Source organism: Zootoca vivipara, chromosome 5 (genome assembly GCF_963506605.1).
Source record: "Zootoca vivipara chromosome 5, rZooViv1.1, whole genome shotgun sequence".
Lineage (NCBI taxonomy): Eukaryota > Metazoa > Chordata > Lepidosauria > Squamata > Lacertidae > Zootoca > Zootoca vivipara.
This window is the reverse complement of record NC_083280.1, coordinates 95,358,463-95,383,500: the sequence shown is the minus strand read 5'-3', so window position 1 is coordinate 95,383,500 and position 25,038 is coordinate 95,358,463. Positions and strand designations below refer to the sequence as shown.

Genomic DNA, 25,038 nt, shown 5'->3' with positions numbered 1-25,038 from the left:
TCTCCGCTTGCTGGGGGGCGGGAACACAGCTGTAGCAAAAACACATCAAATAAATAAAGCAAAGTGGCTACTGGTAGTTAAGCAGTTAAGACAATGGAGCAGATATCCCCAGGCAAGATGTGATAGCTCACCACTTCACCCTATTGTTCTTCAGTGGGACTTGTTAATGAGCATTCAGGGATCGCATTAAGAGTTCTATTGGCAATTTAATGAGGGTGCAGAGGATTTAATTTGACTGAGGTGGCTCTGCAAGGCTAAAAGGAAGTGAATAAGAAAAGGGGGGGCTGTAGCTTTGATAGACACAGTGATGTTTATAAAAAGCAGTGGTGTTCCAGTCTGCCCCTCCTCCTGCATCTGTATACTGTAAATCAGGGGTGGCCATCTCCCAAGAGACTCTGATCTATTCACAGAGTTAAAACCTGGGAGTGCTCTACCCCCTTTGGGGGGGGGGTTTCAGGTCAAAGCTATTGAGTTTTTGTAAGGAAGGGAAGCCCTGTTTTTTTGGGTTTAGGTCAAACTTGTTGAGCTTCTTTTAGGAGGCAGGGAGGCCCATTTTTGTTTAGGGCATCAGGTCATAGTTCAGCTTTTTTAGGGAGGAGGAAAATTTTGGGTGAGCTTTTTTAGGGGTGCCAGTGATCTAGCAGTGATCTACCACAGACATCCAGTGAGCTACTGGTAGATCACAATCTACCTGTTGGACGTGGGGGGGGGGGGGGAGAGATAAGCCTCACATAGAAAGCCCATCAACATGGGGGGATGACTCTTTCAAATACGGTATTTACCAGTAATTGGGGGGGGGCACCTAGGCCTCTAGGAGTTGGCTGCTATGCCTAGGAGTAGGACAATTCAAGAAAGCAGAATGATGCAAATGCTATGGTAATATATCAATAGAATCATAGAATTGTAGTCGGAAGGGACCACAAGGGTCATCTAGTCCAACCCCCTGCAATGCAGGAATTTTTCCCCAAGGTGGGGCTTGAACCCACGACATGGTTGAAATATTATGCTGATATGCAGCAATGCCTTGGAGCTGTCGTAACTGCGGCCGTGCCTTGCCTCGCCCTCACCCGCCCTGCCACCCCCTCTCACCTGCCTGACTCTCTCGTCCTCTTGCTGCAGAGTTCCAGCATCACAGCGTCACGCAGAGGCACCCACAAATTTGAGTTATCCTTCTCTCTATTTTTTCCTTCCTTCCCGCCCTCTTCCATCCTTAATAAAATACGGGGGGGGGGGAGAACCCACAACATGGTTGAAATATTATGCTGATATGCAGCAACGCCTCGGAGCCGTCATGACTGCAACCGTGCCTTGCCTCGCCCGCCCTGCCACCCCCTCTCGCTTGCCCGACCCTCTCGTCCTCTCCAGCCAAGCAGGGTAGCCGCCGACGCTGCCAGCCCCAGAAGCACAAGGTGGCTACCGCCGCCACCACGATGTCATCGGCCCGCTGGCCCTGTAGCCCCGCCCACATCCCCACTTCGTGGCCCCTCCCCTCCCCCATGCCTTGGCCCCGCCCCTGAAAGAGCATGGCTTGCCCCCCCTAGTTTTGATCCTGGCTCCGCCCCTGCCTGACAGCCCTCATGGTGGCATCCTGGGAGGGGGGAGGCGCTCTACATTCCGGCCTTGGAAGGAGCTAGGGCAGCTGTTTCAACAGCGATATCGTAAGGTTGTGAATATAAGGCACACTTTAATTTTTCCCGGACAGAAATTGGAAGAAAAAAAAGTGCGGCTTATATTCCGGCCAATACGTTAAGGGTATGTGTAACAAATGTATGCATATACAAGAATTGTACAGGTACATAGATTTATTGGGGAGCTTATATTGGCTGTGGCTGCTATATAATGTGTGAAAATGCTCTAGGTCAGTGATGGGCAACCTTTTGAGCTTGGTGTGTCAAAATTCGCCAAAAAACCGAGCATAACTCTGGTGGTGTGTCACTTCAAGAAAAAACCCATAATTTCACGATATTTATAGTTTAAATAACAAAAATGTATAATTGTAATATATAACTGTATTTAATAAACCAAAAACTAATTATTTAACCAAACCAAACCAAAAACCCTTTATTTATCACAAAGTGCCCAGAGTTGTTGAGCTTTTGGGGGGGAGCTGCTGACCAAAGTTTTGTTTTGTTCCCCCCCCCATAAACAAACAAACAACACAGAAACAAAAAGCATATAAAACCTCTTATCTCCTCCTCTTACACATCGCTCTGCTGAGCTATGACTTCCCTCCCACCCGCCATTCGGCTTTATTGTTCAATCTTATATCGCAGTTCCTTATCTGACCAAAGTTTTGGAGGTTTTTTGGGGGGTGCAAAAGTTGCTTTGCTTTTTTGGGGGGGGTTGCCCCAAAGCTGCTGTGCTTTTTTTGGGGGGGGGGAAGAGAACATAAATAAATGATGAATAATACCTTTGCTGGAACTAACACACAGCACTGACATAGTCTGCCAAAGCGCCAAAAACCCAGCACAGAAAGGGTTAAAAAAGGAATGCTGTTACACCCAATCATCGTCTGCCAAAGCGCCAGAAGAACAGCACAGAAAGGGTTAAAAAAGCAATCTCTGGCTACCAGCAGCAGCAACAACAAGACAAGCTGTAGAAGGAGCAGGAGAACAAATGTGTGTGGGGACACACACACAACAACAGCAGCGTGAATGGGCCGACGGGGCGCGTGCCAGCAGTGAGGGCTCTGCGTGTCAGAGGTTCGCCATCACTGCTCTAGGTGCATGTTGGGGGTCTGAAAGCATGAATTTCTGCCTATTTGCATGATTATCTTGCTTTGGAGGCCGTAGGTTCGTGCATGGGCACACTGTTTTAAAGCAAATACTGTATGTGGGTAAATTCTGATTATCATAGGCCTGAATTTATTTTCAGGAATCAACCATGATATTAGGACCTTCGCATGTGGGATTTTTAAATGTACGTACGCTAGGGGTGGGCGCCCCCAATTCACTTCATTCAAGCTGAATGCACTGAGTACTGTACTATAACATGGACTAAATATGATATATTTAGTATCTTGTATTTGGAACAAGTGGCTTTGATGAGAAAACCAGATGCTGAAATAGCCAGAGTCGAATGACCCATTCTTGCATTTCACTGGCAGCTTTAGCAAAGCATTTGAAGCATCAAAGAAAGAAATAGTAGACACACCCTTAATTAACTGGCAGGATATTAGTAGCAATACTTATTGAAGGAGTATGGGAAGTCTCCTTTAGAAGCAATGCTGCGTCCTTATCTTACCCCAGGGATGCAACAGTTGTTAGTGTATCATTTGAACTAGTTTTAATTTCTATATTGCAATCTTGCATTGTTGTTACTGTTTCCACAACTCAAGCTAGATTCCACCCCACCCTTCCTCAACTAGTGTTTCCCAATAATTACAATCAGTGCAGGGGACGACGACGACCAATCAGTTCTTGGAGCTGAAACCCTCCCTGCCTGTTGTGCTACAGTGGCCTCTTTATTTGCTATTGCCAGCTTTGTCACCACCATGACTGCTGTGGGTCTGTCAGCCCCAGGGATTGAGGAGCAGAACTGCCAATGTTTCTGGCCCATGAGCATAGCCGGGGGGGGGGGGGAGCTGCCCCTCCAATCAGTAAAAATCAATACAAAGCTGAGGTTCTGCCCCCCCACCCATAACTAAAGCCTGCCCCTTAACAAAAGTCCTGGCCTCTACAGTTTTGTCCTTTAACATTAACTTTATCTGTACAAATAAGCAAACGATGATATTCATCTCCATGCTATGAAGTTTCACCTGCTGACTTTCACAGATCAACCCAGCGCCGTCTTAAGCGCCCCTGTCACCATGGTGCGCTGGATCTCTCCGGTGCCCTCCCGCCCCGTTTCCTAGCGCGGTGGGCAGGTGGGCGCCACACGCAGCTGCGCAGCGGACCGGCGGACCGGCCGGCCAGCGGGCGGGCGCAGCTCGCGGTGCCCTCCTGGCGGGCCGGCGCCATGGTGCCCTGCGCCACCGGGGGTCTACGAAGAGCTGGCCCTGGATCAACCTTCTGGTCAAAGGCAAAGTAGCAAACAGCCCATATTTTTTCTGGTTAGTTGACAACCCTACTGTCGAGTACTATGGATAAGTGATTAGATACCACATATTATTTCTTCTTCTTCTTCTTCTTCTTCTTCTTCTTCTTCTTCTTCTTCTTCTTCTTCTTCTTCTTCTTCTTCTTCTTCTTCTTCTTCGTCTTACCACCAACCACTTTTTCTCCTCAAGGAACTCAAGCGCATCTAACTATAAACAGAAATGCTACTGTGCTGGATTTGGACTTGGGAGACCTTCAAATCCTGGTGAGCTGCAAGGATGCTCTTGGGCCACTCTTTGCATAAGCTACACCAGAGTTGTTATGAAGCTGAAAGATGAAGACTGCTACAATTCCTGCCTCCTTTCCCAGTGCTGCTACTTCCTCACTCACTCACTCTGTAAGCCAGGTCAGGCCCTGTGATGTCCTAAGTGCTCCCTAAGCAGTAATTTACCCTGGGCTCTTGTTCAGAACATTAAGCTAGTATACAGAGAGCAACAGAGAACCTGGCAGCTTTCTATATCCCATCTCACATTATTCCTGTGCATTCCAGGAGCTTCTGCAGGGTAGGGAATGGGGAACCTGTCGCCCTCAAGTTGTTTGGACTACAGTTCCCATGCTTGGTGGCCACTGACCATCCTGGCTGGGGCTGATGGGAGATAGGAGTCCAGCAAGAGTGAGTGTAAATGAGAGAGAGGGATTATTTTTAGGTTCTCGCTCACCCATTGTATACCACATTTTAAAATGTTCAGTTATCAGCTGATACCTAATTTTTTTTTCAATCAAGGTGCCTAATCTGGCAGACAAACAGTATAAAAAATACTGCTATCAACAAAAAAATTAAGTAATGAGTTCAAAAAGTTCTTGACTAAAAGGGAGTGAGAGGTGGAGAAAGTAATTCTTGATTTGGTAGCAGAAGAGAAACTTGCAAAGTGGTCACGAGAAACTTCTCTAGGAAGGTTCTGACATGTTAGTAGTATGTGTCATTTGTTTTGATTGAAGAAAGTGCCGTGGCATAGCATGGGAGGCCACAGGGGCAGTTGCCCTGGTCACAAAATTGTTAGGGGCGCAAAATTTCAACATCCGGTGCTGCCTCAATACAGCTGTGTGCTTCCATCGCTGGGCTCTATTGAAAACAGCTTCTTCTTGTGAATGAGGAAGTGACCTCTCCAGACAACAGAATGGCTCTTCTTTTCTTATCTCTGTGGCTGTGATCTCGGGTGTCATTAGGCAGTTGAATGTGCAGGCGTATTCCGTCTGTTTTTCTGCCTCCCTCCCATCCCCACCCACCCCTCTACGTGACTCTGTGCGCTAGCAACCCACACTACGCCACTGAGAAAGTGTACACCCCATTCTTCCACCGTATTGACTGAGCTTCAGTGTTCTAGTTTTGTGGCAAAGGACATTCCAACCTGTTTGATCCCCGTTGTCTGAGTCTGAAGAAAGAAACATTAAAACCTGAGGCCTTTGAGCTGTGGAGAAACTGCATATATAGCAGCAGTAAAGTGTGAACACTCAGAATGAACATGCTGCATTCTAAAGAGTTTACACAGTTGTATGACATTTGAGTCCAGTTTTGACCTGCTCTGCAAGGCCTTTAATTTCCAGGATTGTCAGGTGTAATTACAGAGAACTATTGGGGCAGAACCCTCCCTTTGTTTTTGCTTTTTGCAGACATGCATGTGCAAACCAATAGCTTGAGGACATATTGGAGAATGGGCTTCTGCTGGTTAAAAGGACAGGGGCAGGTTGTGGTATGTTTTCCCCCGATTGGTTGGCAACCTTTTGTGGAAGAACAATAAGGAAGTAAAGACTGCATGATATACAATATATACACAGTAACCTTGAACTGAAATGCAAGTCCAGATTGCCCCTTCCCCTTCTCCTCTTAGCTCTACTTGAAAGGATAGTTGTGAAGATGAAATGTGATATGGATGCCACAGGTGCTACTGGGTCATCCTTGGGGAAAGAGTGAATCCAAACCCTATTAACCAGGGGTCAGCAAGGTTTACCTTGCCTGGGCCAGTTCACTCCAGCGGAGATCCCTCTGTGGCTTGGATCACACGCGCATGGCTGCGATTTCCAGCATCTGCACAGACACTATTTCCAGCGTTTGCGCAGATGCAATTTCCGGCGTCTGAGCATGTGCAGACACGATTTCCAGCACCGAGGAAGTTCTCGTGCTGCGCTGCGGCAGCTTAGCGCAACACGTGGGGACTCACTGAGCGGGCGACTTGGTTCGGGGGCGGCATGTGGGCCGCTTGTGGCCCATGGACTTTAGGTTGCCTACCCCTGCTATTAACACATCTGTGAAGCTTTACATGCTTTCTAATAGGCAATATGTTTGAAATTTAAATTCTAGAATGAAAGTTGCATGCCTGGTGCCTTAATTTTGTTCCTTGTAAAAGGCATGTAAAAATACTAGAAAAACCTTCCTAAACTTGGGGCTTAGTGGGACATTTTAAGTCTTTTTTTTTCTCGGATAGGAAAGTCCAAATCATTGTGGAGGAAAATTCTGTCCAGAGAAGTAGGTGTGTCAGAACAGAGTGACCTCCTAAATGGCTGAGGCCTAAAACTTTGGCCCATGATTTTATCTGACCTTTTTGTAACAATACCTTGGATGTAAAGAGACTTTACTGTTTCAGTCCTGGCATGGCTTGAGAAATGCAGTTTGCTTGTTGAAAAGGAACTTCCTTTATGAGAATATTTATGCCCTTATCAACAACCAATTTTTAACAAGCACCATGTTTTGCGTGAAGTTAGGGCCGGGGTCAGCAAACTTTTTCAGTCCACTGTCCCTCAGACCTTGTGGGGGGCCGGACTATATTTTGAAAAAAAAATATGAATGAATTCCTATGCCCCACAAATAACTCAGAGATGCATTTTAAATAAAAGCACACATTCTACTCATGTAAAAACACCAGGCAGGGCCCACAAATAACCCAGAGATGCATTTTAAATAAAAGGACACATTCTACTCATGTAAAAACATGTTGATTCCCAGACTGTCCGCAGGCCGGATTTAGAAGGTGATTGGGCCGCATCCGGCCCCCGGGCCTTAGTTTGGGGACCCTGAGTTAGGGCAACACAGCAGTGACTCTGCTGGCAAGAGCAGAGGCCAAAGAGCTGTGAACCTCTTTCATCCAGTTGTGGGCAGGAAGAGGGGCCCTGTCCTCTGCTCAGTAAGGGGAGGACTGTGCCAGCCTCCCTCTTGAGAGTCCCTTGTCTCTGTGTGTGCTTGGGCGGGAGAGAGTGGCTGAGGATTCGAATAAGGCAGGAGCAGGTGGAATGGAGGACTATATTGTGAAGACAAGATAGGAAGCTGATACAGGGCTAGATGGAGGGCTAAACTATGTTAAACTGACATGGGGGTCCCTTTGTGCTCCTGGTCTGATCACAGTTCAGATCTGCAGCCCCCTACTAGCAATTTACATAGGAAAAAAATAATTCTCCATTCACTTCAATGGGAACCACCCCAACATTCCAATTCCTGGAGTGGGTTCCCTGATCCAGAACCATAGTTGGGGCAAAGGATTACTACTAGTACTATTATTTTTGTTTAGAGTTTATTACCTGCTGGTCACCCTAAATGCCCAGGGTGGGTTACAACATTGAAACACAATATTGAAGGTTGACAGTCGGGTACCAATCCACTGGGCTCCAGTAGGGATTGGGGGGCCCATGTTGGCAATTTGTGTTTGGATCCCTGCAGAACTAAGTGGTTGCATGTATTGGGTGTGCTTTATGTAGTTGGGGCAGGGTCCTAATCGTTTGTTAGTGGAAAATATCAGGATTAGACCAGATAATAGTGGGAGTAATAATAATAATAATAATAATAATAATAATAATAATAATAATAATAATAAATTCTACCCTGCCCATCTGGCTGGGTTTCCCCTGCCACTCTGGCCGGCTTCTTCCTGTTACTTTCTGGGATTGTTTCATTGGCCTCATTTATTGAGCCGGGTGCCCCAGTGTGCTGGCCCACTTCTCAGTTTTGCCCACTTCTTACTTAACCGGTCAGGGGAAACAAACAAAGCGACTAGCTTAGCATGACCTATGAAGCGGTGCTTGTGGATTCCTTTTCTCATAAACAAGCCATGAGTGGTAAGCCAAAGTTTGGTTACTGCCCTCCAATTAAGCAATTCCTTCAATGTTGTAGGTTTGCCTAAATGTGGACCAAAACATCTGGAAGATTTGTTGTTACCTACTGCTTTTGATGGTGGTGGTGAAGCTGGAGCTAGAGGATTATTATTATTTTAGCTAAGAACTGAATTTTGTGACTATTCAGTGAAGCCCCCCCCCCTTTTACATTAAAATGTCATGGAAGGCTAGCTCAGTGATAGAACACATGCTTTCCATTCAGAAGGTCCCCGGTTCAACCTGTGCCATCTTCTGTTAAAAAGGTCAGGTTGCAGGTGGTGAGAAGGACTTCCGCCTGAGACACCTGGAAAATTGTCCGCCTCTCAGAGTAGAGTAGAGTAGAGGTTGCCAATATGGCACCTGTGCCCTTGATGTCACCTCCTGTCATTCAGAAAGCCTCTGACTCCCACCCTGTCGCTGCCCACATTGTGGTGAGGGTGGTTCATTTTTTCTTCCTTGAAAAGTATATAGAGCTTCTAAGGGGAGGGAAAAACCCAAGGGAGTGATGCGATGCCCACAGCACTTACCTGAATATCCCCATGGGCCTAAAAAGGCAATGCAGGCAGTCCAGATGGACAAACAAATGGTGTAACTTGGTGTCATCCTGCTTCCTCTGTTCCTAGCTTTGATTTGCAGAGTGTATGTGTTTCCTGGCTTTTAACTCCCAAACCTTCAGAACTGAGTGGGATAAAACTTTAAAGAAAGACCACGTTTATTGTCAGGTGTGAGTTTTATAGTAACGTAATTAATTTAAAACAGGGGTAGCTGTCATGGTCCTTGCCAAATGTTCTGGACTGCAGCTCTCATCAGCCCCATCTAGCGTGGCCAATGATCAGGGCACAAGCTTCCATGGATCACTGTCAACTTCATCATATGCATGAAGTATTATCCTGAGTTGTGGGTACATGTCTGTCTGTCTGTCTGTCTGTCTGTCTGTCTGTCTGTCTGTCTGTCATCTATCTATCTATCTATCTATCTATCTATCTATCTATCTATCTATCTATCTATCTATCTATCTATAACCTTGCTTTGCTTTTTTTCAACTAGTATTATGAATGTATGGCTCCAGCCCCTTGGCATCAGCAGCTGAAATTAGACAGGTGCCTACTGCCTTGATATTTAGGCAGCTACCAAAGACATTTTTGTTTATGAAGGCTTTTCCTGAAGTGTTACTTGGCCATATTATGGAATATTGATCGTACCATTGCAGAAATTGTTTATAGAGTCCGTATTTATTATACTTGATCTCATTTTATATTACTGTACACTACATCAATAGCTTCTGGCTATAAATCTATAAAACAAATATGCATGTCTCAGGAAAACTGTTAATACATCTGATGTAGGGTGTTCATGTAAGCTTCTGCCATAATTAATTTGTTAGCCTTTAATTTATCTACCAAACTTTCTTTTTTACCCACTCACAAGGGAGGAATTGTGAGCATCTTTACCCCTTCTCTGTTCTTAGGTTGCATACTATAATATCACCTCTGGGCAACTTAATGGGGGCCACAGACCAGTTGCGGCAAAAGTGGGCTGAGCAACCAATGTAAATTTTATAACAATAATTAAACCTGGATTCTTATCTCAACTTATGGATTATACTGAGTGGTGTATCTTCTGAGCTATATTGAGCTGAGGTTTATGATTGGCATTTTGTTGCAGACAATAACCTTGCTTTGCTTTTTTCAACTAGTATTAAGAAATTCTAATGCTTGTTTGCTTTCTGTTGTCCTGGCTCTTGACAAGAGTCTGAGGACTGAGAGAGAAAACTGCCAAAAATAAATGAAAACTGGTTCCACAACTATTGCTCAAACAAGATGAATGTCACGAGCATTCACAGAATTTTGCCAGCTTGCAACCAACATTAAAGAGAGAGTGTGTGTGTGTGTGTGTGTGTGTGTGTTAAACGAATCCTCCAGCCACATTCTGTGAACATAAAGGTACAGGTGCAACTACAAGTCTCATTATATGTCAACTCCACTGTGTCATACTGCAGTTTTATCTCTCTTGGGGGGAGGAGTGAATACCGGTAGCAATATAGCACAGGAATAATGGCCCATAGTGTATGTAGGTATACTCATGATTTGTCTTATCCATCATAAGCCGAAGTTGGATGGCCATCTGTAATGAATACTTTAGTTGAGATTCCTGCACTGCAGGGGGTTGGACTAGAGGACCCTTGGGGGTCTTTTGCAGCTCTATGATTCTATGATAAACATGGTCACTGCAAGCAGATTCAGTTGCATGCTGGCCTATGAAGTGAGAAGTCCAATTGGGAAAGGAGCAGGGCTGAAACATGGATGCTCACGGTCAAAGCAATCTCTTGAACTTGGGCTGAACCTTCAGAGTTCTGGACATCTTGTTTTCAGGAGAAAGGAGCAAAACCTTTAGAGTGAGAGGGATACAATTAAGGAGCCAGGGAATTTTGTTTCCCTGTGAGCTTCTGCTGTTGACTGTGCCCCAATGTCCACCAGGCTCTACCTTGAACTGCGTTGCCCTGCTCTTGGACCCACCAGGTGCCACCCTCTGCCTCTTCCAGGCTCTACCTTTACACAGCAGACTCCATCTGCTGGCTCCCCTTTGGCCCCCAGGCTCTATCCCTGAGCCTCAGAAATCGGGCAGACTGGAAGGATAATTGGTAGGGGTGAAAAGAAGCCAGAACATGCAGGAGCAAATTAGAGAATCACCCAAAGCTTCAACAAAGCTGAGGTGGATTTCCTTGGAGTTTTGGCCTCTCAGGTGATTTACCTGGTTGGGCTGGACTTAGAGAAACCTTTCTATCTCCCCTTGCCTCTTCCATAAGAATCTGGCCCAGAGACTCCATTCATGTTCCATGTTGGTCGTGGCATTTGGACCACACTGTTTCCTGACATGAGCTGAGACGGTTTCTTTCATCACTGAACTTTTTATACACAAAGCCTTAAGCATGCAAAAAATTCCCAGGATTCCCAGAAACACAGTCTGAAAACCACTGCCTTAGAGGAACAGTTGTGTGACTAAGAAGTTTGTTCCAATTAGTTGTTCTTTCTTTTAAGCGGGGCAGGGGGGAGCATTCAAAATCTGTTGAAGCCAGGGAAGTTGCATTTAAACCTGAATATCCTTCATCATTCACAATGGTTTGAGAGCTGTGGTGGGTGTACTTTAAGGAATTATTTTTATGTCATACCAGAGTTACAGCTCTTTGATTAAAAAGCCACTTATTATGGTGAAAAGGTGATTTATCTGTCTTTTGAAAGCTGTTGTCATTTTTTAGCATGAGTTACTCAAGGAGATCAATTTCCAAACTGGGCAGACAACTCTAAAACCCAAACCTAATGCTACTTTCACTGTTTGACTTACTTTGAGGGGTTGTAGGAGTAGGATTTAAAGACATTAACAGATTCATTAGCCGCAGTCAGATTGATGATAACACAACTGCAGAAGAGCAATGGAAACCTGGTAGAGTAAATGCTGGGGGGTTGCCATTGTGGGGAAGCTTGCACATCAAATTTACACTATCAAGTCATAAATAATACAGGGCACCTTTTTGCAGAATTTATAAATTTTATTTTTCATTCTAAAAAGATTGATAGTTAAAAAAACACATGTTCCAGCCTAATACGCCACAATTTGGAAAAAAAAATATATAATTACTGATTCAAGTGCCTGGACAATAATCATCAGCTGATATTTATGATGCAATAAAAACCTCTGACGAATATGATAAAGCTGAATGTTGTCTTCCATAATAGGAGAGAATGTTATGGTTCATGCAGCTGCTGTTGCTGGGCCTTTTATTTTGTGTTTGGTCTTTCTGTGTAATTTAACTACAATCCTATTTTTTCAAAGTTTTTTTTTAGGACCCTAAAATATGCTGTTCACTGCTTTCATGTTGTATGTTATCTCTGATTCCAAGACCTAAGAGAGAGCAAAAGTCATGCACACAGCCTGTTGCCTTACCAGCTGCTTGGGGCTCCCCCTTAGTCCTGTGACCTCTCTTCTTCATAGAACCATAGAATTGTACAGTTGGAAGGGACCACAAGGGTCATCTAGTCCTACCCCTTGCAATGCCCAATCTGGGGCTCAAACCCACATCCCTGAGATTAAGAGTCTCAAGCTCTACCAGTTGAGTTATCCCAGGAGCTCTCAGAGCTAGGAAGCAATGCCTTGAATAGGGCAAATGGGCTGGTGCAGCAGGACGGGTTGCAATTGTGTGCCTCTGGACTAGTTCTCATGGGGCTGGTAAACTTGTCTCCTCTCACATGCCAGAACAGCTCTTCTCCCCCACCCCACCCCACCCCACCCCAAGTGTGTTGTCATCCAAGTCTTTTCTACTAATCAGTCAGTTCCACACCCTTGCCCCTTAGCTGCAAATATGTGCGCATGACAAACACCATGCTCCATTCTCTGTGCACTGCATGGTGGGAATGGTGGGAGTGGCCGATACTGAGTCAATAAGTTTTTTTTTTTTTACTACACCATTTCAGGCTGCAGGTGGGAGCTCACATGACTGGATGCTCATGTGTGTAGAAATTAGCATGCCAGGGAACCTGACCTACTAATTCTCTCTGTATAGGAATTTTATTGTATTTGCATACATCGGCAGCCAAGACTGTGTAATTGGGTGGTTGTGGCCTATAGAGGAAAAGCATTAGATGACAGGGATGCTTGGACTGGTAGAATAGGGTGAGGTAGAAGATAGCCATGAGAGCTGTCAGAGGCTGTTTGCTTCAGAATACAGTGGTACCTCTGGTTAAGAACTTAATTCATTCCAGAGGTCTTAACCTGAAGCACCACTTTAGCTAATGGGGCCTCCTGCTACCGCCGCACCGCTGGAGCACAATTTCTGTTCTCATCCTGAAGCAAAGTTCTTAACCCAAGGTACTATTTCTGGGTTAGCGGAGTCTGTAACCTGAAGCGTCTGTAACCCAAGGTACCACTGTACCAGCTGCTGAGGGTTGAATTTGGGCAAGCATTCCAATGGGCATTTCACTGGCCACTGTAAGATTAGATCAGTGTTTTCCAACTGGGCCCATATTCCCCCTGCCCCCCGGATATTCCAAGAGGGCCACAGGTGAAAATCACGTGAATGGGGGGGCCACAGCACGAGGCTTGGTGGCTACAAAGGAGAAGTGAAGAAAAATAATTTTTAAAAATCTGATTGACTGGCCATCCGCTTGGCCAGTCAAAAGTGGGTAAGGCCTAATGCTCCTTTTTGCATCCGGACATGCGTAGAAGCAACTTCTGGTGCCGGCGCTGCCTGATTTCCGGTGCCCAGACATGGGCAGAGCGGCACTCAAAATGGAGCCTCCCTGGCAGGTAGGAAATCCAGGGGACTTCCGGGATTTTTTTCTATTCAGGATAACAGCGGGAAACGGATTAAAATCCGGGGGTTTCCCGCGAAAAACGGGAGACTTGGCAGCTATGCCCCCTTGGTTCCATCCATTGGGGGGGGGCTAGGTCGGAAAAAAGATTGGGAAACACTGGCTTAGATGGTCCTGATCCAGCAGGGCTCTTAAATTCTTCTGGAAGGAATGCAGCAAACTGCCTTATGCTGAGGCAGATTTTTGGTCCATCTATCTCAGTATTGTTTAATTTAACTGGCGGCAGTGGTACTATGGAGTGTCAGGCAGGATTTTACCCCCAACCCCAGCCCTACCTGGAGGTGACACATATTAAATATAGAATCTTCTGGATGTTTTCCCTTCTGAGCCTTAAGATGTTTTCAAGGCCCGAACACGTACATATTGAGAAGTGCTCTCTGGCTTAGGATCCAGCTTCAGACCAATGATATTCTGCTTCGGTTCTATAGTCCTGGATAATGCAAAAGAGCACCAAGCAAACTCCCGCTTGCATGGTGTGCAAAGTGCCGTATTTACTCAAGTCTAATGTGCACCCTTCTTTCCAAATTGCACTGAAAAAACGAGTGTGCATTAGACTCGAGTATATTTCCATTATAATTCTCATAACTCCTTCCCTGTGCCCATTGCAACTGAGATGGGAATTATTTTCCACTTCCACTTCCCAAAGAACGGTCAGCTTACACATTTTAGACTTTTGTTTTGCTCCATTCATTATAGTGCAAACCAGTTATTTTTGTCACCAAACACTCTGGCCCAGTTCTCACCGAGGTTGTAAACCTGTGTCCAGGCTGTGTCACATCAGACTGCAGGTGTCTGCTCACATGACTGAAAGCTCCTCACCAGAAATGAAACAAATTTTTCCTACACATCATAGAATGCCAGGGTAAAGCACCGTCACTGACCTGGCATCTAGTTTTCTATAAAGCAGGGGGAGGGGGGTTGCTTTTGCTTTGTATGGAGGGGCATGTTGTCATGGAAGCGTCCATATGCAGCTTGTGCATATAAAATGAGAACTTTATGCAGTGAGAACTTGGTCTCATTTGTTTATAGTTACAGGTGGGTAGCCGTGTTGGTCTGCTATAGTCGAAACAAAATAAAAAAATTCCTTCCAGTAGCACCTTAGAGACCAACTAAGTTTGTCATCAATATGAGCTTTTGTGTGCATGCACACTTCTTCAGATGAAGAAGAAGAAGAAGAGTTTGGATTTGATATCCCGCTTTATCACTACCCAAAGGAGTCTCAAAGAGGTTAACAATCTCCTTTCCCCTCCTCCCCTACGACAGACACCCTGTGAGGTGGGTGGGGCGGATAGACTTCAGAGAAGTGTGACTAGCCCAAGGTCACCCAGCAGCTGCATGTGGAGAAGTGCGGAATCGAACCCAGTTCACCAGATTATGAGTCCACCACTCTTAACCACTACACCACACTGGTGCATGCACACGAAAGCTCATATCAATAACAAACTTAGTTGGTCTCTAAGGTGCTACTGGAAGGATTTTTAAAAAATTGTTTCATTTATTTATTAAATTCATAAAATTTATATGCTGCTTGATTGTAGGAAAAAAACTTATGTCTCTCATGCTCCCCATGTATTTCTGACACAAACAGACCTTTTGTGTGTGTATGTGCACATACAAACACAACACAACACAACACAACACACATACACATACACAATTCAACTGCCATGTAAACTGTGAAAGGTCTCTAAGGAAGATCTAATCTGTGATGGCTGCAGGTTCTCCAACTGTATGCTTGTGAGCATGCCTGAAGGAAAAGGAAAAAGTTTTTGCTGCCCCAAAATGAATTGGGACACAACAATACACATTTTATGCTAGGTAAAAGGTAAAGGACCCCTGGACAGTTAAGTCCAGTCAAAGGCGACTGTGGGGTGCGGCACTCATCTCGCTTCAGGCCGAGGGTGCCGGCGTTTGTCCACAGACAGCTTTCCAGGTCATGTGGCCAGCAGGACTAAACCACTTATGGCACAACGGAACACCACGACGGAAGCCAGGGCGCACGGACGCAGCTGGCACTGTGGTCTAAACCACTGAGCCTCTTGGGCTTGCTGATCAGAAGGTTGACAGTTTGAATCTGCAGAACGGGGTGAGCTCCCATTGCTCTGTCCCAGCTTCTGCCAACCTAGCAGTCTGAAAGCATGCCAGTGCAAGTAGATAAATAGGTACCGCTGCTGCGGGAAGGTAAATGGCATTTCTGCGCTCTCAGGCTTCTATCACGGTGTCCTGTTGTGCCAGAAGCGGTTTAGTCCTGCTGGCCACATGACCTGGAAAGCTGTTAGTGGACAAACATTGATTCCCTTGGCCTGAAGCGAGATGAGTGCCACACCCGATAGTCACCTTTGACTGGACTTAACTGCCCTGGGGTCATTTACCTTTCTTTTATGCTAAGTCTGGATTCAGGCATAGTGAGTTGGAATGTATGTGGTGAGAAGCTATAAAGAACTTTGATAAAGCTTTGAAAACTCTAATAAGTAGGAATAGTGGTAGTGATGTTGGAGCTCATGGAAGTTGTCAAAAGAGCTGGTGGTTACTACCGGTAGGTAAAACCAATACTGGGGAAACCAATAATGATAGAGAAATGGGAAAAATTATGGACAAGAGATATAAATTTCACACCAAATTATGATCTAAAAGAAAACAATGAAAATGCAATACAGGTGGCATCTAACCCCGACAAAGTTGGGGAAAATATATAAAGGGAGTGATAATAAGTGTTGGAGATGTTATGAGGAGGTGGGCTCGTACATTCATATATGGTGGCACTGCAAAGTAATAAAAAAAAATTGGGGAAAGATTTATATAGAGATGATTTTTTTTTTGAAATGCTCGTTTAAAAAAGTTACAGAAATGTTCTTGCTGGGAATGTTAAGTGAGGAAATTAAGGAAAAAGACAGATGTCTAGTAATGTATGCAACCGCATCCGAGAGACTTCTTATCACAAAAAATCGGAAAAGGGATTTAATTTTAAAGGTAGAGGATTGGCAAACTAAAATGATAAGATATCAGAATATGGCGAGGAAATTAGGGATATCACAACAGAAAATTGATAAGGATTGGGAAAAAATTAACGAATACAAAGCAAAAATTGTAGAAAATGTCGATCTCTTAGCAGATAGGTGAAGGGCTCAAGAAATTGTAAACAGTAATGGAAGAGAACGAGAGAAAAAGGTATACAAAAGAATTTGGAAACAGAAACTGGAATAGAGAAAATGCTGGAAGTTATCACAAGGTGGGGGGGTGGGGGTAAGGGTAAGGGGGGTATCATTTATGTTTTTATGTTCTGTTTTGATGATTATTTTATGTTATTAATGTTTGATCATTGTTTAATTTCTTAATGTCTTGTCATTTATTTTCATTTTTTCATTTTTTCTATCTTTATTTTTATTGTATCTCAAAAGCTGAATAAAAAATTATTCAAAAAAAAGCTTGAGGTGGTAGAATTAAAAAATAAATAAAAATAAAATCTAAATGGAGGAAATGAATTGAGAAATTGAGTTTTTTTCCAATAATTTGATAAACGGTGCAAAAATGTCCGGAATATTTGGAGCAAGTTGTGATAGTGCTGATGGATTATTTGCACTAAAAAGTTGCAGACTTCCGGGTAATGGATGGGGTCATGCTATCTTGCATCCACCTTGTAGATTATTAATATTGTTTCCTTGCAAGAGTTTCTGGAGGGAAATTAACCATAGGATTAGCAGTCTTAGGAGGGAGAACACTGGAGAAAACACTGAGCAGGTTTTGCTGGAGTTGCAGAAGCAAGCTGGCATTGTTCACCCCAAAGCTAAATTGGTTGCTTGAAGTCTCTTAGAGCTGCTTTGTTCTGAACACACCAGCTATGCAAAAATACGACAGCCTTCAGCTTCCCCCCTTGCATATTCACTCTGCCTGACAACTTCTTAAGTGGCTCTTTAGAATCTTGATATCAAAGATAAGGGGAGAGCTGCTTTTGTGTTGTCAATGCAATCTGCCTGAGGATAGCCTAATCTGCCTTCTATGCTTCTGTAACCTCTAGCTTGGATTACTGCAACACATTATATGTGGGACGACCACTGAAGACGTACAACTACCTTGCTCACCAGGGCAAGATGGTTTGAGTTGATAGCACTAATCCAGGTCCAACTGCACTGGCTGCCAATGAGTAGAGCGGGGCGATGTCTGGTTTTCAGTATCACAATATATCGCCAGCTAAACATCACTGTATCTCAATATATCATGCTATATCATGCTGTATCTACAGTGGCGATGGGCTGCTGCAGCTCCCCGCAGAAGCAGAGGACTTTGCGGGCATCCCTGTGGTGGAGGAGGGTCTCATTGTGCCTATCTGCAGTGGTAGAGGGCCTCGCCGGGCATCCCCATGATGGAGGAGGGCCCTGCCACACCTATCCCCATCAGCGGAGGGCCCCATCACGCCTTTCCATGCTGGTGGAGGGTGTGCTGCACTTTCCTGGGGTGACAGAGAGCTTTGCCGCACCTCCCTGTGGTGGTGGAGGTCCTTGGTGCGCCTCCCCATGGCGGGGAGCGGGGATGAAAAAGGGGGGAAATTGAATTATAAAGACATTTTCTCTCTTTTTGACCTCAAGACTCTGTGCCCTAGGGTTGAAGAGATATGTAAAAGCAGCAAGAATTGTCTCAAAATCACATGATTGCCTCAAGATATGCAACTGGTGTGGAATTATTTGTATGTTGTGTGTATTATGAGTTACTATGTAGGAATGCTGAAATGTGCCTGGTAGTGTGTTATTTCCACAAGGGGGGACAATTTTTGTGTGCCATTGTTTTTATGTTTAATGTATAATGTCTTAATGTATAGTGTCTTATTGCTTATACACCAATGGAGGATTCTCATGCACTACATGCCTTCTAATAGATCAGGCTATTGCCTAGTCCAATATTTAGATTAGATCAATTTATGACCACATTTCTTTGTTCCACATGGCACTCTGCCAGGCTTCCCTAACTCGTTTTACCAAGGAGCTTCAGGATCCATGAAACAGCAGATCCATGAAGATGTGTATGCTTTGATTTAGCAGGAATGATCCCTTATAGAGTTAAATTGACTAATTTGGACAAGTGCCCTTTTTAGAATGGGTTTTCACAGATTGGTTTGAAAAATTGAGGCCCATGGGGCTATATAAATTTTAATTGGACTCAGTTTGAATTGGGGTGAGTGTATCCAAGGTGGGAGTAGCTTTCCTCCCTTTAAGATCAAGTGAGCAACTCCCTAGAGTGCAAGACCAGAGCCTATAGCTCCCATAGAAAGGCCAAGGCAAAGACATCTCTCTCATGACATGTCCAAACCTGTGGCGGCTGTGAGGTGACATGGTTGAAATGAAAGCCCCAAGGGGATTCACCAGGAGCGCTTGCTGTGACTATGCTGGAGGTGTGAGACCAGAGGAGAGCTAACTGTGACACCTGAAAACACACAAAAAGGAAGAAACTTAACAAACTGCATTGTTCAGTCATTACTGGACCTTCCTGTTAAGTGTAAAGCATAGACCACTATTGAGAAAATGTTTCTCCCAAAGTGCTAGAATTCCACAAGTAATTTAGTAACAAAATGCAACATGTGTTATTTTATGTGATATCCTCTGTCCAGCTATGTGCACTGCTACACTTACAAATAGCCTTAAGAGGCGTGACATGCACGTCTCTTCAGATTTACATGAAAGCACCCATTTACAACATACCAGGCTATTATTTTGTGGGGCAACAATTTTTTAGAAAACGTCCATGGCAAACCTGGCAGTACCAGAACGGGTTAGTTCTGGGTTCGCCGCTCGCACATGTTCAGAAGCGCTAAATTGCGCTGCGCGTGCAAAGACACAGCGCTTTGATGTGCATCATTTTAGGGTTGTGGCGGGGCCTCTGGAACGGATCCCCCCCCCCATAACCCAAGGTATATCTTTAAGTGCCAGACATAAACATTCCTCTGCTCTGAGGCCTTTGGCTAAGTAAACCACCTGTGGCCGTATAAACTGTGCATTTGTGGAGAGGGGGGTTATTATTATCGTTTGTTACTATGTTATGTTTTTATATTGTAAACTGCTCTGTGATACTTAGATGAAGGATGGTATAGAAATAATACAACAATATTCGTAGACTTAACATTTTATTATCTGACTGCAGTTCTCTGCCACAGAGTTCCTTTTTAATTCATCATCTTTTGCCCCCAATTTCATATTGTTCTATTTGTTCTTTCTTATCCATCACAGCAGGAAAGGATTTCATACACCCCTCCCGTGAGTCCTGTACCAACTTATACTTCCTCGTCATCACCATTACATGCCCCAGTGCCTCGAGCAATCAGGATGGAGGAAGAGGCCATCCGGCTCCCAGCCCACCTGCGTGAGTCTTCCTCCAATACTCCTATCATTGGGGTGGGAGGCGCCTTTCTTTTGTTGTTGTTGCACTTGTCGCTTTTATTTAGAACAATGGACTTTCCTCACTAATGCCATGGACACTTCTTCCTCCTTCCTCCTTCCATGGATTGGTTCTTTTTTGTCATGTGATACATATTTCTTATTTATGTATTAAATTTATATTCCACCCTTCCTCCCAAAGGAATCACCTTTAGTCCTTTAGCAAAGCACATCTGAATAAAACTCTAAGGATTTCACCACCGATTGACAGGTGCATGTTGGGCTTTGTGTTTCCCAAAGACTTGCTTTACTGGCAGGACACAGGGTGCTCTGAACTGGTCACGTAGTGTTTTCAGGTGCATTTTCTACTCCAAATAGTCCCACTTGCTAGCAATGAGCTTTGGAGATTATTCTGCGTAGGCAGAGCACACCTAATACTGTATGAACAACCTCAACTTTTCCAGCACTTGGTAAATCAGTGTCTAATGTTTACTCTATTTTGCTTTTTAGGAGATCACTTTAAAATGATTAGTGTGAGTTCCTACCATTGTGTGCCTGTCTGGCACTTGACTCAAGTGCACATGCATTTAAATGATGCCCATCGTTGCTTATAGCATGCTTATGCTCATTGCTTATGCTCATGCTTATGCTACAACCATAAGCTAACCATATGCTAACTTTGGTAGTATTTCAGATTATTTTATTTAACTATTTTATAGGCTTTTAGACCTCTTTTTAGGCAAAATTGCCTACTAAAGCTGTTTGCGGTGATATACAAATACATATGCTTAAAATCCAACAATAAAACCATTTAAAACACTTTAAATGCCCAGTTTTATCCAAAATAATTATATAGGCATCATTCCAGAGAAAGAAGTAACTCACCCAACTTCACCCAGTTTTCTAGAGTAGCACCTGAAGCCCATAATGATAAAACCTGTAAGGCCCATTTAACATTAACAAGGGGTGGGGCTTGCCTGATCCCACTTGGAAAAGAGTTCCATAATTGAGCAGACACTTCCTGGAAAGACCGTGTTCCATGTTTTCACCAACCTCATTGGTGCTACAGCTGGCATTTCCACAGGTCCCCCAGAATGGATCTTAAGGTATGGGATGGCAGGTTGATGCAGGTGCATGTGGCCCTTAAGATAAACCCATCCCAAACAATTTAGAGCTTTAAAAGTCAGCCCCAACACTTTGAATTGGCCCAGAACACACTGGCAACCAGTGTACCTGACACAATAATATGTGTAATGTGTTCCAATAGCTGGGTGGGCACATTTTGAACCAGTTGGTTTTTGAACTGTCTTCAGAAGCAGCACCAAGAATTCACTAATACAGTGGTACCTCGGTTCTCAAATGCCTTGGTACTCAAACAACTTGGAACCCAAACACTGCAAACCCAGAAGTAAGTGTTCTGGTTTACAAACTTTTTCCGGAAGCTGAACATGCTCTGTTTTGAGTGCCACACTTCCATTTTGTGTATTATGCTTCCGACTTGAGTGTTCGCTGAGGTCTATCTGTTTTTGCTATTAATTTTGCTTTTTTGTTTTTGCTACTTTTTTGTTTTGGTTATGTGACTGTGTGGAACCCAGTTCATCTTGATTGATTGATTGACTGCAGTACATTGTTTTTTGCATTCATTCTTTGGATCAAGGGTCGCGTTAGAAAGTAAAATTCATGTTAAATTGCTGTTTTAGGGGTTGTTTTTTTAAAAGTCTGGAACGGATTAATCCATTACGCATTACTTTCTATGGGAAAGCACACCTTGGTTTTAGAACGCTTTGGTTTTGGAAGGGACTTCCGGAACAGATTACGTCAGATAGGGATTCCAGCAGCCATACCAGCCATGCAGATTAAAATTATCTCTGGCTACTGCTGCCACTTGAACATCTCTTGTTTGCACCAAATCCAAGAGCTCATACAAGCTCAAACTTGGTCCTTCGTGGGGAGCACAACCCCATCTAAAAGAAGTTGAATAGAGCAATTGGTTTTCCCCTGCACAGCCTAGATTAAGATTCTGATTGTTTACCTTCATCTAGCCCAGTATTTTTTCCAGACACTGCTTCAGAAACTCAATGGGGACAATTTTATATGTTAAAATCAGTATAGGGCAGCCACTCCCAACCCAGTATCCTCCTTATGTTTTAGATTACAACTCTTATCATTCCTGAAAATTAGCCCGGCTGTTTATAGCTGATGGGAGTCCAACATTATTTGTTGGGCACCACGTGTTTGGGACAGATTGCAGGAGTGAAAGCTTGCACTTACGAAGCTATATTAATATGCCCCCTTAGTACTGTGCTTTAATCTGTTGGGTTATTTGGATTTCTAGACTTCCTCTTGTCCCTTTTCAATGTCCCATTTTAACTTTTGTAAGCTCAGTTCATTATTTGTAATGATGCCCTGAAACTGCCTCCTCTCCCCACTCAATCAGCCCAAGGGGGGAAATGATGCCAGAATTTTGGTTTCTTTGTGCTATTGTACAAGATGGTCTTACCATATATCATTAAGTGCTTTCTCACGTGGTGTGTGGAATACCCTGGGGCAATTTCTTCTTGGAAATGGCCAAAAAGTATATGAGGGCACTTTGTAGTTTTTGCCAGAAACAGGTAAGCAAAAACCCTTCCCTTAGAAGCACTGGATGTAGTGCCAAATCGCAAGTGTGTTTGAATCATTGATTTTTAACAAGTACATGGAAGACAGAGAGGATGGGGTAAAATTCCATTTTGCTCTCTTTTTCGAGGGCCTTTGCAGTAAATTTAACCCAGCATTGGAGTTACATTTAGAGTGGGAGTTTACTATAGACCCCAAAGCCAAACTGAGGACACAGATGACGCCTTCCTGGAACAGATGGTCCAGGAACAGATTCAAAAGGAAGTGAGATAGTAGTAATAGGGGATTTCAACTATCCTGATATTTGTTGGATGTCAAACTCAGCCAAGAGCATAAGGTCAAACAGATTCCTCACTGGCCTTGCAAACAACTTCATTGTCCAGAAAGTGGGAAAAGCAACAAGAGGACCAGCCATTTTAGATCTAGTCCTAACCAATAGTGATGACCTGGTTAGTGGGGTAGAAGTGGCAGGATCATTAGGTGGGAGTGACCATGCTCTTCTGGAGTTTATTATTCAGCGGAAGGGAGCAACCAAGCATACTAAGACTCAAATCCTAGACTTTAAGAAAGTCGACTTCATAAAACTTAGGGAAACACTAGGTGAGATCCCATGGACAGCAATACTAAAAGGGAAGGGAGTTCATGTTGGTTGGGAGTTTGCTAAAAGGGAGATATTAAAAGCACAACTTCAGGCAATACCAATGAGATGGAAACATGGAAGCCAGGGTGGCTATCTAAAGAACTTTAAACTGAGTTAAGATTTAAAAGGGATATGTACAAAATATGGAAAAAGGGGGAAGCCACCAGAGTGGAATTCAAACAAATAGCCAGCACATTTAGAGACAAAGTCAGAAAAGCTAAAGCACAGAATGAACTCAGGATTGCTAGAGAGGTTAAAAGCAACAAAAAGGGCTTTTATGGGTATGTCCGTAGCAAAAGGAAGAACAAGGAAACTAAAAAAGCAGCTAAAAAAAGCAGCTAAAAAGCCAATGCAATTCTGGGCTGCATCAATAGGAGTATAGCATCTAGATCAAGGGAAGTAATAGTACCACTATATTCTGCTCTGGTCAGACCTCACCTGGAGTACTGTGTTCAATTCTGGGCACCACAGTTCAAGAAGGATACTGACAAGCTGGAACATGTCCAGAGGAGGGCAACCAAAATGGTCAAAGGCCTGGAAACGATGCCTTATGAGGAACGGCTTAGGGAGCTGGGTATATTTAGCCTGGAGAAGAGAAGGTTAAGGGGTTATATGATAGCCATGTTCAAATATATAAAAGGATGTCATATAGAGGAGGGAGAAAGGTTGTTTTCTGCTACTCCAGAGAAGTGGACACGGAGCAATGGATTCAAACTACAAGAAAGAAGATTCCACCTAAACATTAGGAAGAACTTCCTGACAGTAAGAGCTGTTCGGAGTCTCCTCCTTTGGAGGTCTTTAAGCAGAGGCTTGACAGGCATATGTCAAGAATGCTTTGATGGTGTTTCCTGCTTGGCAGGGGGTTGGACTGGATGGCCCTTGTGGTCTCTTCCAACTCTACGATTCTATTTCTTTTGTTCCCATATAGTGAAACAATGTACGTGCTGAAGATCAATTACGTACTTAACTGTGTTTATGGGTTAAGGCATTTCATAGGCACATGCTTACAGGCTGGGGTTTGTTTTTTAACACAGTTCTCTACTAGTGAATGGTGGAGCTAAGGACACCTAAGAGATTCTGAAAGTGAGAACAAGTGGGGGAGGGCTGTGGGTTTTGGAGGAGAGAAAAGCAGGACAACCTTTTTGGGTGAGAGTGGAGGAGAAACCAGCCCTAGACTATAAGAGCTGTCTAGGGCAGTGGTTACCAGATTTTTTGGTGTGGTGACTTGTTGTCTTACTGGCACATGAATTTTGGACTTTAGACCTCCTCTGGTAGCCAACAGTTTTGTACAGTTTAATTTCAATACTGCCTGTTTTGCAACCATTGCTTGAGACATCCAAGCAAAAGTTTACACAATTGTAGTACCAAAGTTATTCACAGTTTTGTTTATGGGAATGTAAGAAAACCAGACATCTGATTGCAGGATATTGCTTCATAAACTACAAAAAATACTCTAAAAACATATGGTTATACAAACTCTGTTATATATTGGGAGGTGTCAGTGGGATCACTGAGCTTCTGTTTTACAACTAGTACATTTATGCAGGGGAGAGATTGTCAGGCATAGGCTCAGATTGTTATTGATAAAGATAGTATTTATTATTTTGACTAAGCAAACTTCAAATCACCCTTGGCTTATCTATTAACTAATCCTACATGCATCAGACACAAATTGTAATAGCTGCTTGAAACAACTCTCTATCCGCGCACCTTGCCGTGAACGGTCAACAGTTCTTCTGCTAGAGAGCAACTCCCCAGTGTTAAATTGTAAGACTCAAGCCTTTGCCATCAGACTCTGAAAGAACTTGAGAGGCAAGTTAAGTGTTAAAATGGTTCTATTTTATTAAATGTTATATAATGAAATGAGAAGGTCTGCAAAA

At 43.8% G+C, this 25,038-nt stretch overlaps 2 protein-coding genes across 3 annotated transcripts in view; both read left to right on the top strand.

Moving 5' to 3' along the window:
• ETV6 (ETS variant transcription factor 6) overlaps positions 1–25,038 on the top strand; it is a 125,160-nt gene that overhangs the window by 26,792 nt on the left and 73,330 nt on the right. Inside the window, exon 2 of one of the 2 annotated variants that reach the window (XM_060275160.1) lies at positions 19,759–19,888. In XM_060275160.1, the coding sequence (XP_060131143.1) occupies positions 19,759–19,888 (130 nt within the window). Of the gene's footprint in view, positions 1–19,755; positions 19,889–25,038 lie in introns of both variants that reach the window. The other variant, XM_035137312.2, reaches the window with a different exon arrangement.
• Positions 1–25,038, top strand: part of TTC38 (tetratricopeptide repeat domain 38) — a 155,678-nt gene that overhangs the window by 118,025 nt on the left and 12,615 nt on the right. The window lies entirely within an intron of this gene.